Source organism: Podarcis cretensis, assembly GCF_951804945.1.
Source record: "Podarcis cretensis genome assembly, chromosome: 13".
Lineage (NCBI taxonomy): Eukaryota > Metazoa > Chordata > Lepidosauria > Squamata > Lacertidae > Podarcis > Podarcis cretensis.
In genome coordinates, this window is record NC_137182.1 from 8,961,415 (window position 1) to 8,976,268 (window position 14,854).

General features: G+C 45.7%; 1 protein-coding gene across 4 annotated transcripts in view; it reads right to left on the minus strand.

Annotated features, from left to right (window-relative positions):
• Positions 1-14,854, minus strand: part of LOC307200835 (transmembrane protease serine 11A-like) — a 71,624-nt gene that overhangs the window by 12,992 nt on the left and 43,778 nt on the right. For 3 of the 4 annotated variants that reach the window (XM_079949833.1, XM_079949834.1, XM_079949832.1), the window contains 3 exons: positions 13,231-13,394; positions 9,769-9,807; positions 665-688 (listed from right to left, as the gene is read on the minus strand). In XM_079949833.1, the coding sequence (XP_079805959.1) occupies positions 665-688; positions 9,769-9,807; positions 13,231-13,394 (227 nt within the window). The remainder of the gene's footprint in view (positions 1-664; positions 689-9,768; positions 9,808-13,230; positions 13,395-14,854) is intronic. The other variant, XM_079949835.1, reaches the window with a different exon arrangement.

A 14,854-nucleotide genomic window follows, 5' to 3' on the forward strand; every position in this document is an offset into this window, starting at 1 on the left:
GAGGAAAAGCATGTCAGAAGACACTCTTCTGAGAAAAATAAGACCGTGTCACAGAGCTTCCTCTGAATATTCTCCACCAAATGGTGGCCGCCATTTTCCCACCACCAGCACCACCTCCCCACACAATGCTCATGTTCACAACTTAACAGCTCAGATGAAGCTCAGAGCATTGTGGGAAACGCAAAATGGCAACCGGGGCTGCCACAACATAGTTGGTGCTGCTGTTGCTTCTTCTTCCAGAAGCAGCCAAAACCAAACAAACAACACTGTAGGAAAGAGCGTTGGCTACTCACCACTAATGGAAAGTCTTACAGACACCCTCCCCTCCCCCCAACAACAAAATGTTGGCAAATTTCTCCTCCCCCTGGAGAAATTTGATGAAATGGCTCCTTCCATTTTTCTGCCCACAAAGAAGCGTAGAAAATTTCCAGAAGCCATTTGCACACATCTCTAACATTGTGGTGTTTTTTTAAGTGTTTGTTCTGCTAAGTCGTAGCAAAACATGTTGCTCCTCTTCAAAATGGCGGAATGGGAAGAGTGTTAGTTTAGGCTGTGGAGACATTCTGACCCCGATTCCCATGTGGTTTTAATGGAGACACAGCAGAGTGGCTGCAGCTTGCATTAGGTTAAGTTAATATTGAAGAGTGATGAATTAGCTGCCTACCTTGAGTTGGAAAGTTTACTGTAGCTATTGGAAAGAAAGAGAAGAGGAAAGCGTAAGATGCATGTGAACAAGTTAGGCTACAATCCTATGCACACTTCCATGGCAGTAAGTCTCACAAAATTCAATGGGCTTAGCTCCAAGTGAGGGTGGAGGGTAGGATTTGATTCGATTTGCACTTTCAAAGGCAATATGAGAACCTTAATACAGCCATCCTTGGATAAACTCTCAGCTATCCAAATTTGACATGCATTTCTCCAACCAAACATTGTTTACAAAAAGGCAAAATTAGGCAAAAGTGTGCATAAAATGAATATATTAGTGAAAGTAACCCACAAAAATACATATTATGTGCTTATTAGGAGAAGAATTTGCTGAATAATTTTCATGAGGATTTTTTTTTTTTTGGTAAATCACATACTGCTGCAGAAATGCAGAAACTGGATGTAAGATTGGGGAAAATGAAAACAGAGAGAGCCAAAATGAATACATCCTTCCACCCCTACTTCTGAGTAGTCACATCATGCATGCTTAGAGGGGGAGCTCCGGCAGTGGCAAAACAGCCTAATTTCACAAGCATCCAGGAAACTTAAATACTTTTATAATGCTTCTCTGCCTAGGACCCTAACAAGCGCCACATGTTAGGATTTCAGACACAAAATGCCCAACAGCAACTCCTACTGCACTCAGACAACCAGAGCACCCCATACTCAGAAGCAAGGAAAACAGGCAACACTTGCATCAAAATCATAGAATCATAGAATTGGAGTGTTGGAAGGGACCCTGAGGATCATCTAGTCCAAGCCCCCGCAATGCAGGAATCTCATCTAAAGCACCCATGGCAGATGGTCGCCTAAAGGTAAAGGTAAAGGGACCCCTGACCATTAGGTCCAGTCGTGACCGACTCTGGGGTTGCGGCGCTCATCTCGCTTTATTGGCCAAGGGAACCGGCGTACAGCTTCCGGGTCATGTGGCCAGCATGACTAAGCCGCTTCTGGCGAACCAGAGCAGCGCACGGAAACACCGTTTACCTTCCCGCTGGAGTGGTACCTATTTATCTACTTGCACTTTGATGTGCTTTCAAACTGCTAGGTTAGCAGGAGCAGGGACCGAGCAACGGGAGCTCACCCCATTGCGGGGATTCGAACCGCCAACCTTCTGATCGGCAAGCCCTAGGCTCTGTGGTTTAACCCACAGCGCCACCCGCATCCCTGATGGTCGCCTAACCTCTACTTAAAAACCTCCAACAAAGGAGAGTCCACTTTCTTCCAAGGGAGTCTGTTCCATTGTTGAACAGCTCTTATCATCATAACGTTTTTTTCCTGGTGTTTAGTTAGATTCTCCTTTCTTGTAACCATGGCTGACTTAAGCACATTGGGCGCCCTGGTGCAAAGATCCCTCCAGCCCCCCCCCCCCCCGGAAACTCCAAAACAAGGGAGGGGGTGGTGGAAAATGTCCTCTGCCTCTCCCACTGCCCCAATCCCTGGCGCGGTGGCTGCGATCAAGCAGGAAAACATGCTGGCAGACAAGCTCTCCGGTGTCGGGATGCAGGAAGGCTGCGTGCTGCCTTTCGCCAGGAAGCAGAAGGAGGACAACGACCAGGAACAGGGCCGTCTTTAACAGATACAGAACCTCTGTGGGGGCTTGGGAAGGAAGCTGCAAGCCCACCTGCCATATACCATATTTTTCGCTCTATAGGACGCACTTTCCCCCTCCAAAGATTAAGGGGAAATGTGTATGTGTCCTATGGAGCGAATGCAGGCTCCTTGGCTTCAGCAATAGCAACGCGAAGCCTCCGAAGCACAGAGGGAGCGCTCCCTCCACGCTCCTTGGCTTCGCGTTGCTTTCGCTGAAGCGTGGAGAGCGAGAGGGGTCAGTGCGCACCGACCCCTCTCGCTCTCCAGGCTTCAGGGATAGCCGCCTGAAGCCTTCGGAGCGCAGCATGAGTTCCCACTGCACTCCCACTTCAGGTTCCTTTCGCTGAAGCCAGGAGAGCAAGACTCTCCTGGCTTCAGCAGAGAGGGAGAGCTGCGCAGCGCCCCTTCAGCCAAGCGGGAGGAGAAATGGAAGGGGCTCCGTTTCTCCTGCCGCTTCACTGAAGGGGTGCTGAGCAGAGAGGGGGAGATTTTTTTTTCTTGTTCTCCCCCTCTAAAACAAGGTGCGTCCTATGTCCGGTTGCGTCCTATAGAGTGAAAAATACAGCAGTTGGCGGGGTGCAGCTGGCGGGCGTGCAGGGAAAGGGGAGGCTGTCAGCAAAGCTCCCCCACTCGCTAAGACGCCCCTGAGAGGCTGGCGCCCTGGCGCAACGAACCACTAACACCAATGGGAAAGACAGCTCTGCTTGTAACTTGAACCAATTGGTTTGAGTCGTCCCCCCAGAGCAGGAGAAAACAAGCTTGTTCCATCTACCATGTGACAGCCCTTCAGATATTTTAAGACAGCTATCATATCATCTCTCAGTTGCCTCTTTTCCAGGCTAAATCTACCCAACTCTCTTAACCATTCCTCATAAGCTTTGGTTTCCAGACCCTTGATCATCTTGGTTGCCCTTCTCTGCACATGTTCTAGCTTGTCAATATCTTTCTTCAATTGAGGCGCCCAGAACTGGACACAGTATTCCAGGTGTGAGCAGGACTATGACTTCCCTTGACCTGGGCGCAAGACTTCTTCTGTTGATGCAGCCTGATTCTGTCTTCTATGGCATTAGCCATCCCTCCCAGTTTGGTGCTGTTGGGTTGTGGGTGAACATATCAGACGACACAGCGATTCTTCAAACAGCTCTTGTTTATTCACAGACCAGGACAGAACTGAACTGAAGGGTTCAGCCAGCCTGCTTATATAGAGCTCCACTAGAACGCAACAGTAACCATTTTCTGTAACTATTCAATCACTGAACGTCACTTTCAATCCCTTATTTGCATATGTGGACTTGAGTGAAAACTATCTACAGTAACCCCCTGTTGGCACAGGGTGAGAACTTCAGTACATAACAGGTGCCATCTGCAAATTTGATGAGCATCCCCTCAAGACCTCCATCCTAGTCATTTATGAGGATATTGAAAAACAACAGGCCCTCAAAAAATCCCTGCAACACCTCCATTTTCAAATCAATCTAAGTTACCTCGTCCAGCCCACATGTTACCAGCTTCTCCACAGGAATATCACGGGGGACTTTGTCAAAACCCTTACTAAAATCATGATACATTGCGTCCACAGGATTCCCCTGTTCCACCAAAAAAGGAGCCGAGATTCATCTGGCATGTCTTGCTTTTGAGAAATCCATGATGGGTCTTAGTAATCACGGTATCCTTTTCTAAGTGTTCACAGACCAACTGTTTAATTATCTGTTCTTAGGATCTTTCCTGGTATCAATGCCAAGCTCCCCGGTCGGTAGTTACCTGAGTCTTCTTTTTCCTCCTTTTTGAAGATGAGGACAACATTTGCTTACCTCCAGTCTGCAGAGACCTTACCTGTTCTCTGAAAATTCTAAATGATTATAGACAGAGGCTCTGAGATTACACCCCAAGCTCATTCAATATCTGAATTCATTTAAAATAGCTAGGTATTCCCTTACCACCTCTTTTCCTGTCTCAGGCCGCAGCTCCCTCTTTGTATCATCCTTTTGAATTCTGGTGCTGGAGGAGACTCTTGAGAGTCCCATGGACTGCAAGAAGATCAAACCTATCCATTCTGAAGGAAATCAGCCCTGAGTGCTCACTGGAAGGACAGATCCTGAAACTGAGGCTCCAATACTCTGGCCACCTCATGAGAAGAGAAGACTCCCTGGAAAAGACCCTGATGCTGGGAAAGATGGAGGGCACAAGGAGAAGGGGACTACAGAGGCTGAGATGGTTGGACAGTGTTCTCGAAGCTACCAGCATGAGTTTGACCAAACTGTGGGAGGCAGTGGAAGACAGGAGTGCCTGGCGTGCTCTGGTCCATGGGGTCACGAAGAGGCGGACACGACTAAACGACTAAACAACAACACCTTTCTTTAACCCAAAAATCCTTCCTACAGCTTCAAGGAGACATTTTCCTGGAGATGTTGATGCTCCGTGGTGATGAGGGGCACCCTTGGGGAGGAAATTTGTCCCCATTTGTACTATGAAATGTCAAGGTGACAAAGTTGTTCAGAAGATGATGTGGGAGTTCCCAAATACTTTCTGGCGGCTAAGCCCCAGGCACACAGCATTTGCAAGCGACAAGGCTTAGCATTGTGATACTTTTTTTCCCCTTTCTGTAATCTGCCTCTTACAACACACAAGAAAGGAATAATGGACTCCCCGAAAACCTGCATGGCGAGTCAGTTCTCATCCACAGCTTGAAGGGGCTTTTTTGCTTTCTTTCTCTAAACAGGACACTTCAAACAAAAGAGTATGGGAGCTAACATAAATCACAGAAAAGAGTTGGCAGCAGTCCTTTGTGTGTGTATTACAGGCATTTAGATTCTAGCAGGCAGGCAGGCATTTGCAAAATTCCATACGAGCAGTTTATAGCCATGCACAAAACTGGTGGGCAACCCTTTATCAGGTTTGTGGGCATGCTGTGATTCTGTGGAAGCAGCAAACAGAGCACAGACGCATATGAAGGATACACAACTTCCTTGTCTATAAATCTCATAAAAGAAGCAAGTATCTCGCTCTAATTAATGTAAATATATGCTTGAAAATATCTGGTCAATGAGCTGTGATCTCAGAAGCTAACAGGATTACCAATTGCCAGTAGCTGGGTTTCAGGACCAATAATGCTGGCATTCAAACTTACATGTCTGTTCCAAAGTAGCCAATGGAGCATAACCAAGTCTCCAAGTTATTTGGGAGAACTCTGGATGCAGCTCATATTTCCTAGCATATATCACCAATGGTTGAATGACAACTCTCTTGTACGTAGAAGCATGCAAATCCATATTGTACGCGAGTCGCCAGGAATATATCATACTGGTTACACCTGCTGCCAAAAAGATCATAATCTTCTTTCACTGCAATTATGGCTAGTGATAAGAATATGCCCTGTTGCCATTCTTATCCTAATTCCTAAACTGGTGTCTGGAGGCGTTTCTGGGGTGCAATAGGGTGAACAATCTGAGGTTGAATCCAGGCAAGACAGAGGTCCTTCAAGAAAGAAGGTCACTTGCTCTGGAAGGTTGTTTTAAATGGGATTACACTCTCCCAATGGATCAAATACAGTGGTGCCTTGCAAGACGAAAAGAATCCGTTCGGCTTGTCTCTTCGTCTTGCGGTTTTTTCGTCTTGCGAAGCAAGCCCATTAGCGGCTTAGCGGATTAGCGCTATTAGCGGCTTAGCGGCTTAGCGGATCAGCTGTTAAGCGGCTTAGCGGATCAGCTGTTAAGCGGCTTAGCGGCTTAGCGGATCAGCTGATAAGTGACTTAGCGGCTTAGAAAAAGGGGGGGAGGAAAAAAAACCCGCAAGAACTCGCAAGACATTTTCGTCTTGCGAAGCAAGCCCATAGGAAATTCGTTTTGCGAAGCACCTCCAAAACGGAAAACCCTTTCGTCTAGCGGGTTTTCCGTCTTGCGAGGCGTTCGTCTTGCGGGGCACCACTGTATGTAGTTTGGGAATCTGCCTCATCAGCCTAGGTGGTGGCGGCGATGGCAGGATTACATTTTATCCCTTTAGGCTGGTATGCCAACAGTGGCACTGTCTAGAGAAGTCAGATCTAGTCGAAGTTGTACATGTTCTAGTTAAGTCCACAATGGGTTGCTGCAAGGCACACTGCACTTAAAGATGGCTCAGAAAATTCAGGTGCCTCAGAATGTAGCCTACCATATTCTCAGGGCCCTCTTAAGCATATCTGGCACCGTGGTGCAAAGATCCATCCAGTGCCCCCCCCCCCCCGTTTCCCAGAGTTGTCGACCTTTTCCCAAGCCTCTGCGGCGATCGCTCTCCTCCCACGAAGGCTTGGGAAGGAAGCTGCACACCTGCCAGCCATATGGTTGACAGGGCACAGCTGGCGGGGGTGCAGGAAAACGGGAGGCCACCGGCAAAGCCGCACAGCTCCCCCACTCACTGGGGCGCCCCTGAGAGGCCGTGCCCTGGCGCAACACGCCAGTAAGCCCAATGGGAAAGACGGCTCTGCATATCCTGTTGAAAATCAGGCAGTCCAACTGCTTTTGCTGGCTTTCCCTTGAAAGGGCTTTATTTGTTGTGCTCATTTGTTGCTGTAGGTCTTGGTTATGTTTATACTTTGGTTCTGGGATGGATGTCTGTCTTATCATTGCTGGTTTATTAATTTTCTGAGTGGTAGATATTGTTGTTTTTATGGAATATACCTTAAGAGAGCTTGGAGTCATAAAGGTGGGGCAGAAATGTCTTAAATAGAAAACACTTTAACAATTAACGAAAGTGTTGACTAGCAGAACAGGAGCTAGCAGCAACTAAAAATGGCATGCCCTGAAATCAGCTTACATTTGGGTCTTGGCCGAGAGGGAAGACTCACTATTATTCTGGCCTCTGTGCTATAGTTTTAGTGCCAGAAAGTGTAAAGGTAAAATTTGGGAGAATATTCTGTTTGCTAATGCTGCTATGGCAGGTCCACGGGAATCTCTTCTGTTTTTGTTTATCCCATATATGTTATGCAAAGTTGTAAAATAGTATCTATACATCCTAGGTTAGACCAAGAAAACTGGAAAACCACGTCAGTACAGTCATACCTCGGGTTGAATGTGCTTCGGGATGAGCACGTTCGAGTTGTGCTCTGCAGCAACCCGGAAGTAACGGAGTGTGTTACTTCTGGCTTTCGCCGCTTGCACATGCGCAGACGCTCAAAATGACGTCACGCGGATGCACAGAAGCAGCAAAAAGCGATGTGCACGTGTGCAGATGTGCCATCGCTGGTTATGTTTGCTTCTAGATGCAAACGGGGCTCCGGAACGGATCCCGTTCACATCTAGAGGTAAAGATAGCAACTGAGTAGCAATCCAGAATCTAGAAATGTGGTCAGAGTTGTTGCTAGCGGTTGTTGCAAGCTTGGCTCACGTGAACAGCTTTAAACGTATTTTGGATACAACAGCAAGGATACTCATCGCGAAGTATTGGAAGACACAAGATTCACCCACCCGGGAAGAATGGCAAATGAAGTTGATGGACTATATGGAACTGGCGGAAATGACTGGCAGAATCCGAGACCAGGGAGAAGAGTCGGTGGAAGAAGATTGGAAAAAAATTAAAGATTATTTACAGAAATATTGTAAAATTAATGAGCTTTAGAAAAATGGTGGAATGAAGTTATATGGCTTTGGCAGAAATGTTATAAGGAACTAGGTACAGATAGATTGCTAATGTATTAAAGGGAAAAAACAAGGTTAGAATATGTTAAGATAAATTACAGGACAGAAAACAGAGGAAGATGGAAAGGAATTGCTGAAACAGTTAATTGAAATGGAATACAAAAAGGGAGGCGTGAGGAAGTCGAAGAAACAAGTGATTGAAAGATAAGATTGAGAATATTGGATTTTTTTTATTGTTCTTGTTTTGTTTTGTTAATTCAATGTTCTATGTTGTGTTTTTGTTTTTGTTTTTGGTATTGTATTATATTGTTTTGTTTAATTTTTTTTCTTTCTTTTTGTAATCTTTAAACTCTTAATAAATATTATTTTTTCAAAAAAATTAAAAAATTAAACGTATTTTGGATAAAAGGGGTGTGCAAGTTGGATTGGTGCTTTATGGTATTGCTGCTTTATATGATATTATATTTCCGATGCATTTATGTACCGTGTGTTTGTGAGCCACCCAGAGCTACACTGTCCAACTGCTCAGAGTGCCATCTTCCCTGGTTCCAAGGGGTTCAGGAGAAAGGCTGAGGTTCATCATGGTTGTCCCTGAATACCTGCTTGGGCAGTTTTAAATCACATCTGTTATAATGGCTGGTTGTACTTTCTAAACCAATTCGATGTGTGGATGTCAGGGAATTGGAGGCAGAGAAGGGGGAGAGAATGGGGACTTACAGAGATCAGGCTCTGTTAATTAGCAGCTGTTCTTCCTCGGACGAGGAAGGTGGCAAAGGGCTGTCAGGAGGCAATGAATCTGAGAGGGGGGAGCCACTTCCGTAACAGAGGAAGGAAGGAGGTTGGGCTCAGGAAATGGATATGCTGGGGGGAAACGGAAAGCCTCTTCAGTAGAGGCAACTGACTCACCATGATGGAGATGGACTTTTTGAGCTCTTGTAAATAGCTTGAACAGGACGCGGGTGGCGCTGTGGGTAAAACCTCAGCGCCTAGGACTTGCCGATCGCATGGTCGGCGGTTCGAATCCCCGCAGCGGGGCAAGCTCCCGTCGTTCGGTCCCAGCTCCTGCCCACCTAGCAGTTCGAAAGCACCCTTAAGTGCAAGTAGATAAATAGGTACCGCTTTATAGCGGGAAGGTAAACGGCGTTTCCGTGTGCTGCTCTGGTGCCAGTTCGCCAGAGCAGCTTCATCACGCTGGCCACATGACCCAGAAGTGTGTCAAGAGTCTGTCAAGACTGGCCCGTAAGGGCAGGGGTACCTTTACCTAAATAGCTTGAAGAAACCAATAAATCTTTGTAAATATGGCTGGATTCCCAGACTCTTATCTCTACTAGCACCCACCAATCATTCCTGACAGTGGACCACTGACAATGTCTTTTCTGCTGGCCCGTGGGGCCTCTTTTTTTTGAAGAGGGGTCCTAGTTCGTGCTAGCAGTCTAAATTAAAACACTTCTTTTCAAGTTGACTTGCTTATCTAATTTTTTACTTTTTGACAGCTGCTGTGGGGTGCACTATATTCATGTTTTACGTTGACCAGGGAATACTAAAGACTTTTTGCAGAACCAAAATGCCATGGATACCCATTTAAAACTCAGCATACTTTGTAGTATCTTGACCGACAAATATCAGTCGGCCCTCAGTAACCTCCATTCTCCAGCCCACACACCCAGTACAGCTTCAGAGCTGCAGAAGGAATCGTTAAAGAGAGAGTCTTTAAAATGGTCTCCCATCTGCCGTTCAGACTGCAAATACATGGCGGTCAACAAAGAGACATCCAGAATGCAACAAGATTCAAGCACAGTGCCAAAGCAATGCCATTTCTAGCAACCCCCTTTTGGAACACCACCCAGTTTTTAGTACTTACAATTGCTGATAAGATGTTCACCATTGGCTTTATTAATCTCTGGAAAATAAGGCAAAAGAGGCAGTCGTGTTAGTACTATCACTTGCAATTCTTTCCATGGATGGGAATGGACTTGCAAGACTATGCTTGCAAAACTGAGCTTTTAGTTAAGAACTGGATCATAGCAATGACTTATCTAGTCCAGCATCTCTCTCTCTCTCTCGATTTAAACTTGTATTTGTGCATGCTCTTTTCTTATAATTTCTAATTAAACCAAAGTAAACCAAAGTAAAAAATCCAATGAACTAAATAATATGAAAACAGACTTCCTGTCATTTCCTGATGTAAGTTACATTTACGACATCAAATGTACCTTATTTTTTGCTCTATAAGACTCACTTTTTCCCTCCTAAAAAGTAAGGGGAAATGTGTGTGCGTCTTATGGAGTGAATGCAGGCTGCGCAGCTATCCCAGAAGCCAGAACAGCAAGAGGGATCACTGCTTTCGCTACACAGCGATCCCTCTTGCTGTTCTGGCTTCTGGGATTCAGAATATTTTTTTTCTTGCTTTCCTCCTCCAAAAACTAGGTGAGTCTTATGGTCTGGTGTGTAGTACAGAGCGAAAAATACGATACTTATACTTCTTACCTTACTCTTACTATAGTTTCTAGTACTTTCTTATAACATATTGTACCATTGTTCTTTGCTTAGCAGTATTTAATTTACACAAGGGTCATTCAAACACTGCCATAGATGTTATGTCGTTATATTTTTGTAGGTATTTCTTTGAACATATCCCATTTTTGCATAAATGATTGTTTTGTATTTTCCCTTAATCTGTCTGTCAGTTGAGCCAATTCTGCATAGTTTAATAACTTATTCTGCCATTCCCTTACTGTTGGTACTTCCCCCCCCCTTTCCTGTTTGATGCAATTAATAACCGGGCAGCGGCTGTTGCATATAAAAATATTTCTCTTAAATTTTTCGGGATATCACTGCCTAAAATTCCAAGTAGAAATGTTTGTCTTCTTTGCAAATGTTAATTTAAAGATCTTTTTCATCTAGTCCAGGATCTCAACCAAATACCTCTGTGAAAACCACAACCAGGACATGACAAAAATAACCCTCTTCCCCTTCTTGCTCCCCAAGAACAGGTATTCATAGACATTCTGACTGTGGCAGTGGAAATAAAATAGCCATCAAGACTAGTAGCAACTGATAGCCTCCATAAATTGATCTAATGGACCTTGTAAATTTGTCCAAGTTAGTGACCATCTTGTGGGAACAAATGCCATAGTTTATTGATGCAGCATTGTGAAGAAGCCTCTCATTTTATCTGCCCTGAGTCCCACCGTTCCGCTTTCTGGGATGACCCTAGGCTCTGGTATAAGGATAGAGGGAGAAAAATATTCTTCCTATCCACTTTTCCCGCTGGTTGCCCAAGTGGCTTCTCGGAGGCATAGAGCCTTGCAGATCCCAGACCTGTTGCAACGTGAAACTCATTGCAAACGTTGGGGAACTTCCTCAGGCAAAACGTTTGAGGTTATTTCAGCAGGAGCCAAAAGAGATTTCAGAAGACTTGGTCTCATCTTCGGGGACCAGAGCAGTAGTAGTTTCACACATCCCTCATCCTCATGTATATAATGCAACACCCACAAGTAGCTTGCGCCAGTCGTGGTGTGGAACTGTCACCTGCCCATCATGACAGCCTTTTCATTTGTAGGGATAAAGCTATAATCTATTATCGTATTATTCATTCCCAGTGCAGCAATTTGCATAGTGCAACTCGTGCATTTTTTAAAAAATGGGCGATGTTTGTCATTGCACATATTTAAATCCAAATCATTTATTAATCAAAGACTCTTATGAAAAGACTATGTTATGGATATTAAAAAGTCAACCAGAGTTAATTACCAAATGAATTAGCTAATTATTTATTACAGGATGACTGGTTGCCGTGCAACTCTTACCTTTCCTCTGCTCTTCCCAGGCACAGTCTGTGCATTAAAGCTCCAAACACTTTTTAATTTTTTTGCTCCAGAGCTTTCCCCACAAAAACCCGAATTGCCATTTGCTGTGCTACAGCTTTAAAGAGCAGGTTTTTTTGTGGGGAAAGCTCTGGGGCAGGAAAAAGGGTACTCAGACAGGTGGGCCTGTGCCTCATAAGCGTGGGGCAAAAGTTTAGTGTGGATAAACCTTTCAAAATATGATTAAGATGTAGCCCAATAAGCACACACATGAGGACCACCTCACTAATCACCACACCACTGCTTTTCCATAGTTGGGAGGAACTACGTAAGTCTTGAGCCCTGTTTGACTATTTGAGAGACAGGCAGATCTGACCCTCTTGCACAAGCCCCATGGAAATGAGTGGAAGCAGAGGGCCTTCTAGGGTAGCCGCACCCGCCCTGTGGAACGCCCTCCAGTCAGATGTCAAGGAAATAAACAACTATCTGACTTTTAGAAGACATCTGAAGGCGATGGGGAGTTTTTAATATTTGATGTTTCACTGTGTTTAATGCATTTTATTTGTTGGAAGCCGCCCAGAGTGGCTGGGGCAACCCAATCAGATGGGTGGCATATAAATAATATGTTGTTGTTGTTGTTGTTGTTACTATTACTACTATTGTGGAAGAGCATGGCCATGTTCTTGAACAGCTACAGAGAATTTTGTGGTGGAACCACATGCCCTGTTGGTTAAATCTCCCACACTGTGTCAGGAAGAAACAGATGATTATACGTCCCATTAAACTTTATTGCCAAAATGCCTAGAAGGTCCATAAGCTCATTTGGTTAGGAGTATTAACTGCTGCTTGAATTTCTCCAGGAATGCTTTTCTAAGCAGGTCATTGAAGGCACAGTGCAACCTCATCCATACTTCTGTCACTAGAGCTGGCTCTGAGACCATCTCAACGTCAATAATGGTGTTGCCCTCTATCACAGACCTGATGAGGTTGTGCCAGAAGCACCTTTTCAGCTCCATACTACTCATTTGGGGCATGAGTTAGCCGAACAACCCACTTTTTGATTGGTGGCATTATACAAAGGTCACAGAGGTCCTATAAAGTACCTACGTAATCTATTCTATAGGGACGCGGGTGGCGCTGTGGGTTAAACCACAGAGCCTAGGACTTGCTCTGTGGTTTAACCCACAGGGCCACCCGTGTCCCCCTTGTCCTGTATGATTGCGTAATTCCTGAGCACAGCCAGCTGGGAGAGCAGATGAAATACAAGGCATGAGCTGGCATGAGCTGGAAGACAGGGGTAAACTTGGCAGGCTGGAAATTGTGGTTGGGGCAGAGCTTAGCAGATGGCTCCATAGCAAAATCAATGGGGGGAGTTTGTCCACGAGAAGCAAGGAAGGGGAGCAGGTAATAAATTCATGAGGCAACATCATATGCTTCAGGGCACAAAGCAGAGAAAGGAAAACATGGGGGGAGGAATCCAGTCAAGATTTTAAAAGGTAATAATGTCTGACACTTGCCTCTGAGCTTGTAAGATGAAAGGTCAATTCTCAAGGGCCATGTTGGCAACCTCAGCCTCCTCAGCAAAAGATCGTTCACACTCATCCAGAGGGCCTCTTTCCTATCCGAGGCAATGAACCTAAACACCAGCACCACGTCTGCAAGCACGCCATTGTAGTCTTCACTGCAAAGAAAAACAAAGCCTCAGACAGCTGATCCCAAAAGCCGGGGTATCTTCTACTAGAACTTTCTGCACAGGCGAGGCTGGCCTGAGACATCTGGGCAACTGAGGTGGAAGAAAATGAAAGAGCATCTCCACCTCCTACTAATTGATATGGTACACAGTTTGCCGGGATGCAATGGAGGCTGTCACCCATTCAGACTGATAAGGCAGAAGGCAGGTGAAGCCCAGAGCCAGTAATTCGAGTTTTGGTCTCATTCTTCTCCTTCCTGGGTTCTACAAAGGCAACATGTAGGGAGTGAGGAGGAGGAGGCTGTATCAGCATTGCCTACCACCTCCATTAGCCTGGTTGTAGGTAAGGAGGTAGAGGCTTGCTAAGGGCAAGCTAAGATGGGTGGGGGAGTGCCCACTTGGCCCTAATGGACTAGCCCCCACTGCCCAGATGTTCTCCCCTCTTGCATAATTTGTTGGTACTAAAGGGTTAAGAGGTAACAAGTCGCTCTAATCACTGAGCAGCTGGAAGTCATTAAGCATCCAGGAATGTGAGTTGGTTTGTATAAATAGTCAGTTCATCCGTGTTTCTCTCTCTTCCCCCCTTGACCTGACTCGCAGCCTCAGTTTGTGGCCATGGGCGTGTTTGCTGATATGAGTTAAGTTTAGAGTAAAGTTTTCTTTATGCCGGAGATAAAAGCATGTGTGCTTTATCACCAGGGGGTTTTTTTGCTTTTGTGAATAAAGTTTTTCCCTGAGTTCCAAAGTGCTTGCTCCAGGATTCTTCATTTAAAAAAGGTACTGACTCTCCTGCCTCCTTCAGCCGCTGCACGAAATTCTCTGCTGAGATAAGACTTATGGCGTTGGAAGCGCACTGGACGTTTACTTAACATTAAACTAATCAAAGTTTAATGGACATAACTCAACTCCTCTTTGGAATGAACGGGGGCTGTGTAAGAAATATTGCTGAGCAATAGCTCTCAAGCACAGTGGTGTAGCATGGGTTGCCAGAGTCTGGGGCTGTGTAGAGGGTGGTGGGAGGGAAACGGATTCAACTGCCTAACACATTTGACTGCCTAATGGCATCCACGTCACCCAGCAGATCACAGCCACAGAGATAAGAAAAGAAGAGGTGTTCCATTATGCCACTTCCGACATCAGGAGGAGGGGGTTTTGCGGTTCTCACGACCCATTCACACTCTCGCGGGGCTGACTACAGCCCCGCGAGAACAGGGGAATCCCGGGATCATTAGTATGCATTATTCATCGCACCAGCCAATCGGCTGGCGGCGGGGGCGGGGCAAGTAAGGGGCATTTAAGGTCGGGATAGCCCATACTCGCCCCTTTCTTTCCTTCCAGCAGCTGCGGTTTCCCTCCCTCCCACCCTTTAGGTTCTAAGCTGGACTTTGCTATGGGCCTCGGCTGGTCGCCGCAAGGGGCCTGGTAGGAATTTTTCCATTTGGCTAATTGGC